This window comes from Pongo pygmaeus, chromosome X (genome assembly GCF_028885625.2).
Source record: "Pongo pygmaeus isolate AG05252 chromosome X, NHGRI_mPonPyg2-v2.0_pri, whole genome shotgun sequence".
Lineage (NCBI taxonomy): Eukaryota > Metazoa > Chordata > Mammalia > Primates > Hominidae > Pongo > Pongo pygmaeus.
In genome coordinates, this window is record NC_072396.2 from 16329434 (window position 1) to 16337659 (window position 8226).

The window sequence follows — 8226 nt, forward strand, 5'->3', positions numbered from 1 at the left end:
AATTATTTGGTGTAGGTGAACAGATAGCTATCAGGATAATAATGTACCTCTTTCCAGAAAGCTTAGGGCAGGAAAAAAACAGAAACATAATAATTAAGTACCATTCACTGAATCCTTGCCCTACATGAGACACTAAATGTTAGCTAAGGCTTTTGCATATTTTACCATTCTAATCCTCACAACAACCGTATCCATGAGATACCATTATTATTTGCATTGATAAGAGACCCAGGTTTGAGTAACCTTGCCTAGGAACAGCAATTTAACTCTAGAGCCCAAGTTTTACATTAAAAACTATAGCCAGCAATTGCATTAAAGTAATCCCATACCTGGCAAAAATTAAAATGTGCTCAAAACAATATTTTAAGAGCTTTGAAGAGGAGAGAAGTAAAAAATGCCATACTGATTTAGTAAAAGATTACCAAGAGAACCTGAAGTGTACTTCCTATATTTAGGACCAGATGGTTTTAAAAAATTCAATAATGAGCTCATTTTGTTCTCTTAGTGCCTATTTGTAAGTCTAAATCTGAAGTAAAATTAATAATAGACTAGTAAGAAGAAAGGTATGTTTGGTTATTTTTAGCACAGTGGATTAAGGCTTACTCTAATTACTGGCACTCAGAAAACATCTGAAAGTGCCTATTCTTATATTCAAAACACATGACTTATCCGCAGTCAGCTAAATATCAGCTAAATATCAGCTGACTGTGGGTGAATGTAGCTAAAGTGTTCTCAATACCCACTGGTATGTCATTAAAAATTCTTTTGTTAGTAAAGAAAATCAATAAGTATTCTTTAACAAATTATCAGGCTAGTAATTTGGAGATATATATGTTTTTAAATTAATTTTAAAAGACGTTAATCCAGTGACTCTTCCACAAAATGCTATACAAAACAGGAATCAAAAAAGCATAGTATCCTGTCTTGAAGGGATCTTCAAGAGCATTTATTTTAGAGATAAGGAAACAAAGTGACTTGTTTAAAGTCATAAAACTAGCTAACGTTACAAAGGGAACAGAACTTAAGTCCCCAGATTTTCAGTCTGTCTTTTCAGCTAATATTAATTATTCTTATCCATCATCCCCCCCTCAAAAGGGGGAATTTGTATGCCAAATACTCAGGATGAAGAATGTAGATGAGATAATTTAACAAAAATCACTTGCTGATATGAACAGCAGAAGTCCTAGTCCAGAATTTCTCAGGAGCTAAGCAGTAATTCTCCTGCTTAAAAAGCTCTTCGCTTCCAGCAGTAGGGAAAACAAATCACCTGTTTATACCAACAAAAAATATGTCCGTAAGTGGTAGAGTAGATGAGGTTTTCAGTATGAAATGGAAGGGGGAACGTATAGAGAAAGAGCTGATAAATTCCACCTTTTGTATATGACTGATATCTCAATAAAGCTGTTTTTTTTAAGTCCACCTTTTATTTAAAGGTGCTTGATGTAAGTATCAGAGTTGGATTAGATACTCTTTGTAGCTTTCAAAAGAAAAAGTAGTGGCTCAACACAGACGGATGGGCTGAGTGACATGTGCATGAACACCAAGCAGTGCTTTCCTTTCTTCCCATAACAGCCCATTCCTGGGATTGAATCCCTTGCTGGTATTTTCCTCCTCCACATGGGGGACTCCTTCCCCTATCTAGAAATAAGCTTAAGCCTCTCACACCTTCTTTTTTAAAAACCTTGTCCCCCACTCCTATGTCTATGAGTGGTTACCACCTCGTCTCCTGTCCTTCACAGCAAAGTTCCCCAAAATAGTCTACACATGCTATTTAAATTTCTCCACCTCTTCACACTTCGCCCCATTACATCGAGAGTTCTATCTCCACTATTCCACTGAAAATGTTCTGGCAAAGGGCATTATATGAAATGCTCACTATAAAATCTACCAGATTCCTTCCTCACTTTCATTGAACTTTATGCAATATCTGGCATTGGTGAAATTTCTCATTCCACTCTGAAGGTCCCTTCTTCATCTCCTTTGCCTGCCACTTGAATGCTGGTGATCTAATACTTTGTCTTATTTTCCCCAGACTTCCATACCTCCACCAACCACATCCCACCAGAAAATCAGGCTTCTCTTAATGAAAGTCACATAGACATCCCCAAATCAACTCACCCCAAAATGAGCCGAGTTCTCTAGCTCACCTTGTACCCCATCAGCAAACCAGAAATGTAGAGATCACCCCACTCCTCTCTTTCCTTCGCTGCTCTCTCCGCTTTGTTGTTGTTGTTGAGGGTCTCACTCTGTCACCTAGGTTGGAGTGCAGTGGCCCAATCAGGGCTCAGTGCAGGCTTGAACTCCCAGGCACAATCAATCCTCCCACCTCAGCCTCCAGAGCAGCTAGGACTACAGGTGCATGCCACCACGCCCAGCTAATTTTTTTTTTTTTTTAATTGTAGAGACGGTGGGGTCTCACTAAGCTGCCACGGCTGGACTTGAACTCCTGGGCTCAAGCGATTCTCCTGCCTCGGCCTCCCATATTCTTCCCACTTCTAGAGGTGACCAAGTCTTATCAAACCTACCTATTTGATAATGGCTATTTAGTGACAGCTCTCCTTTCTAGCACCTGGGTTCAAGATCTCACGTAGTCTCCTACTGATCCTGCAGGTGCCAGTCTCAGCCCCTCCTGCCCTCATCCATTGTCTCAGTTCAATCTTTTAAGATATGTAAACCTGATCTTTTTCCAGCCCTGTTTAAAATCTTTGCCTCTAAGCTTAAGATCTGAGTTGCAGCCCCATGTCAATCACTAACTGGCATATGGCCCTAGACAAGTCACTTCTCCCAAATTTGCATTCTTTGTAAAATTGAAGTTTGATCAACAACGGCAGTTTTCAAACTCAAGAACTGTCTCCTGTGCAGAGGGGTAAAGGCCAAGTGAGCCAGGATACAGGATCCTCATTCCTGATTTCACAAGGAGCAGCCTCACTTCCACTCATTTTATTTAAGGTTCTACCCATGGGGCAAAAAGCTTAAAACAAAACAAAACAAAACAAAATCACCTGACTAGATCACCGTAAAACATCTCTCACCTCTCAAATGATACGATTTTTCTATGATCTTTAATAAGACCAAACGAAACACTGGATACAAAATCACCCAAAGATACAAAATCACCAAAGATCATTCAATAATAAAGAGGAGTCCTCAATATTTAAGAAACTCTCTGTGTCTTGTAATCTCCATTTCTTCGCAGCCATCTCCCTGACGAAATATCCAACCCATATTTGGAGTGTAATAAAGGGAAGCTGAGAAGAAAACCAGACTTCTCTCCCACCCTCATTGTATCCCATACTGTTACTTCCACGCATACTCCCCACACAAGAGAACTTTTTATATGCAGAAATGCTCTTATCTTAAATTCAGCAAATTATTCAAAAAGAAACAAATGGGGAATGAAGTAAATGTCCCCTCAAAAAATGTTCTGTAAAAGAAGAAAGTTTATTTCTTTTAACCTACTTAGAACAATCTTGAGAAATTTATTTTAGGGTATTCAGGGTTTCAGATATTTATAAAATAAAGATGTATAGCATTAAAAAAATTTTAGTGTTAAAAGCCAATCTATGAGTCATTTTGTAACATCAAATTTTTTAAAAAATCTGTCCTTGGCAAAATTATCTGTCATATTTAATTGCACCCCCACCATAGCAACAAGGGTACTTAAAAGTTAATAAATGCCGCTTACAAACACATCTCATATATACACAAAGTTTTTAAAACATCTATGTGATTGAAACAGTCTACATAGTCAAGGTATTTACAAGTGAGTAAGATTCTAAAAATCAGATAAAAGGCATGTCAAATATTAGTCATTACTTTATAATTTTCGGGGAAAAAGAATTAGACTCTATCTGTACTTGTCTAAATTCAGAGAATTACTCACACAATTTAAAATACTGACCCTACTTTCCCCTGCAATGAAATGAATTCATTAAACTCTTCTATAAAGATGATTAAGCATGAATAATCATTTCTGCCTTTAATTATATAACTAGTTTTCAAATGATTTCCCTGCCTTTATCATTTCAGCCTCAGTAATTATCAATCAAAACACCAGTTATTTTAAAAACACAAAGCTTTACCTTAAACCTATTTCATCTAAATCTTTATTAATCATTATTTACAAATGTCATCACTAAAGTCTGCAATTTCCTAAATGACCTAACATTTGATTCTATTTCACCTTTCTGACAAATAAAAATTATACCTTTTGTAAACAATCTTCAGATCTCGCCACTCAAGGAAGCTGCACATTTTAGGTTTCCGTGCTAAAACGGTCTGAACAAGTTCTCTTGTGATCTTTTTCTTCTCTTTGTCTGATAGTGGGACATACCATTTTTGCAGTCGAAGCTTTCCCTGACGACTAAAAAGCAACATAAACTGCATCTGTTAAGATAAATAAAATCAAGATTACATTTAATACTTTGAATCAATAAAGTTAAGATTATGTGTTTCACAGAGAAGCTTTGGGGGATGGGGTATTTACATGACAGATGATTTTAGCCATCAATATTTCTATGCCAATTAAAATAGCAAGAAATTATTTTGGACAGATCTTCCTCTAGATGCAAACCTTCCAATCCCACCTTGTTCCACATTAAGTTTGGAGGGGAGTGTGCAGGAGAAGAAAGAAAAATGGGTAATAAGCTAAAGTGAAATTTTTGAAGAAAAATAAAGATTACTCTTTCAATTTAAGAAACTATTTTCTACCTCTCCTATACATTACACACTCTCCATATGCATCAAAAGAGAATGGTAGACATCAACTGGTTTGGGTACTTTTGAAAGAAACGGAAGACCTGCTATTTTTCATCCTGAGGCCGTTCTAGTTCCAGGGTGAATTACTTGTAGACAGTAGCTTATATCTTGGAATGTTCTCCTCAGTTTATGATGGCATATTTTAAGCAAAACAGAATGATCCAAAATATTCACCGAAAAATCCCATAAATACAAATTTTCCTTAATAAAAAAGTATGTTTTCATCTGACTTTTAAAACATTCCAACTTAAATATGTACAAAATCTAGAACTGAGTTAATGTATTATGAAAAAGAAAACAAACGTTTAAAAGGCCACAATAAGATTTACACTTATTAAATAAGATTTAGCATTGAAACATCACATGAAATACTTCATTTAAAATAAAAAATAGTATCTACAGATAGAGTGGATGCTGAATTCTACTGTTTTATACTTAAACTAATTTGTATGTATTTATTTGTGATCTGCAAATGTGTTGATTAGTCTGCATGTTTCATTTTTAACGCCAAGCTTTTTGTAATCCAATTGGTCATCTCAACTGCAAACAGAAGTATTGTTTCTACAAAGGTAATTTAAAGGCAGAATTCACACACGTATCCTTTTTTCTTTTAACCACTGTTAAGTTCCTTTAACAGCATTACTGCAAATAAGATTCAAGCATGATTCTCAAGATTCACCACACCATCTTGAATTTGAACACGGAGAGGGGAAATTTACAGAACCAATATAGAATAAAAATGGGCCCTAAATTTCGGTAAGAAATTATCGTCGCTTTTTGTAACCACCCAAAAAGGTATCAATAAGATATCTAGAAATGTGTGACGTGGCAATTCAACTTTAGTAAAGTTAAAATGGCCCTGTTACCTCACTTAAAATGCGTCAGGGGAACAAAATATAAGGACATTATTAGGTGATACCAAAGTGCCTCCCGTGCAAGTCCTGAAGATGGCATTCGAAGGGGGCAGCAAGTGAAGCATCAACTGGACATTTACTGCAAACCCGTTACCAGAACTTGGAAAAGAATGGACCTCGTATTCCTAGATCTTGGTGACCAGAAAGGGTGAGGGTTTGCTTGCGAAGAGTATGGGCTCAAGGCTGTCTGGAGCAGGGTCCTGTATCCGCCCTACCACTTTGCAGGACGAAAAAACAATGTATTCTCCTTAAAATAAATTATGTCCTAACATGGGACGAAACCCGGTTGCAAGGCACGAGTATTCCTTCCCTCGTGTTAAAAACCAACGCTTTGATTTTGCCGCAAATCACAGGGCACCACAATTCCTCGAGACTGGCATTAAAAACAATGGGCTCAGCTGCGGCGCGGGCTCGGGGCCAGCGTTCCTCGGGTCCGGCCGTCGCCGGTGCCTACCCCCGACTCCCGAGGCCACACTCCATCACTGACCAAGCCCGGGCGAGGTGACAGGCAAGGAGCGGAGCAGACAATGGCATCCGCCGCCGCGCAGGGGGCGCCAAGAGTCCTCGGCCGCCACCGCCCCCGGCCCCTCCCGAAAGCGCCCCGCAAAACTTGAGGCGATTCCCGAACCACAGGTGCCGCGAGGCTGTCGCGGAGCCCGGGACTGGCCCCCACATCCCCGGGAGCGGCGCGGAGTGGTGCGGAGGGCGCGGACGCGGAGAGAAGTGAGTTGCGGGCGCGGCGACCCAGTGGCGGGCCGGGCAGGCTCGGGGTGGGGTCGTCGGGGAGCGCGCGGGGTGGCGGGGGGCGCGCCCAGCCCTCCCTCCCCGTCTCCCCCATCCTCGGCGCCCCCTTTCGTCCCCAGGGACTTACGGCGGCCGCGGGCCGCGGGTGCGGCGGAGCTTGGCCGGCGGCGGCGGCGGCGGCGGCGAAGGGGAAGCCCCTGTCGCCGTGCTGAGGAAGAGAAGCCGTGGTGCTGTGGGGAGGGGACCCGGCTGGCGGAGGGCAGGATTAGGCGGAGAGGGGAGGGCAAGCTGACAGACCCCGCCCCGGGGGCCGGACGAGGGAGGAGCCGGGGCTGCGGCGAGCTGAGGGGCGGGCTAGGCGATGCGCGGGAAGCGGCTCAGCGGTCGCCAGCGGCACCGGAGGCAGCGCGGGTAAGCGCTGAGTCCAAGGAAGCCGATTGGAGGTTTCTTCGCAGAGGGGTGGTGCGAACCGGAAGCCGGGCCACGTGACCCGGAAGCGGCGTCTGCCGGGCCCGCGCGCCCGCGCGCTCCTGCTGGTGCCTCCGGGACGCGCGCGGGCGGCTGTCCTGTTTGTTTAATGATAGGAGGACGGGATTCTGCAGCGTCCTTAGCCTAGCGGATGGTGCGGGGCAGGGAAGTTCCGGACAGCGAAGAGCCACGTTCGAGCTCTAATGATTCTCTGTGTCCCCAGAGGGTGGGTCGGGGAGGTGTGACGGCTGACGAGGAGGGTGGGAGGGGATGAGGGAATGCTGCAACTCTGGAAAAACAAGTCAGCTGTTCTGTGGAGCTCGTCACGCATTCACGGGCCTTTTGCTATCATTCTGCCTCAAAATTGTCCGGAATCCGGCCTCTCCTTCCCATTGCACTGCTCCAGCCCTAGCCCAAACACCTTCCGCCCCGAGCTTCGCGGGAGTCTGTTCCCTGGGCTCGCCTCGCCCATCCTCGGTGCTGCGGACTGGATGAGTTACTGTCCGTTCGGCTGAAAAGCCTGGACAGCACCTCACCTTCGAGATCCCGCTTCCTTCACACTGGGTCGCCCCACCAGCCGCCTGGGTTCGAGTTTGGCACTGCCGACGACTTGCTGTGCCTGGCATGTCCCTGCTCTCAAATGTCACATCTCCTATGAAGCCTCACCCTAAAACCCTGTAAGAGCGATTCCCTCTTTCACCCACATGCCCGTTAGCCTTTATTTAGCACACCTTAAATTGTATTCATTTTGCATCTCAATCTAGTTCACTGCCTGGTATATAACACAACTAATAAAAGTGAGTTGACTGATAAAGACTATAAAGTGATAAATTTGTTAAGAGCTGTAATGCTGAGCGTAATGCCGGGGCATAATGGATGTTCATAATTTTCTGAATGATAGAATGGATGAATCATCTAGTCATTTACAGATAAGGAAAGGGGAGTCCCACGGGATTAGGTGACCTTCCTTGAAGAGCCACGGGTTTCCCATATCGAAATGCTATTCATTACCCGAGTCACCTAGGTTCTTACAAAGGAAGCGAGACAATTGTTTTTGTTGGGCCATGCCCCTTTTGCAGAGGTTCCTAAGTATAGTCGCCAGAATTTTTTTAATGGCCTAAAGTAAAAAAAGAAAAGCTAAATTTTTCACGAAGCTAAATGTAATCAATGTAAAGGAATCCTTTATTAGGGATTATATTCTTTTTGTGTGCATTATAGTATCTATGAAACTAAGACAGTAGTTTTGGGGGCTTTTAAAAAATGCTTTTGTATGACAAAACAGAAATGTGTAATACTTCCCCTTTTCAAGCACTACTGTGCTGCTTGGAAAGTTTCCCATTAA

The 8226-nt window shown here is 42.6% G+C and overlaps 1 protein-coding gene across 7 annotated transcripts in view; it reads right to left on the reverse strand.

The window, feature by feature from the left end:
• Window positions 1-6693, reverse strand: part of AP1S2 (adaptor related protein complex 1 subunit sigma 2) — a 28932-nt gene extending 22239 nt beyond the window's left edge. For 6 of the 7 annotated variants that reach the window (XR_008497117.2, XM_054471821.2, XM_054471818.2 and 3 more), the window contains exons 1-2: window positions 6544-6693; window positions 4208-4386 (exon numbers count right to left, since the gene is read on the reverse strand). Coding sequence is in view for 6 of the 7 variants with exons in the window: in XM_054471821.2 (XP_054327796.1) it covers window positions 4208-4386 (179 nt within the window). In the remaining variant the exon portion in view is untranslated. The remainder of the gene's footprint in view (window positions 1-4207; window positions 4387-6543) is intronic. The other variant, XM_054471822.2, reaches the window with a different exon arrangement.
• Between the last annotated feature and the right edge of the window lie 1533 nt (window positions 6694-8226).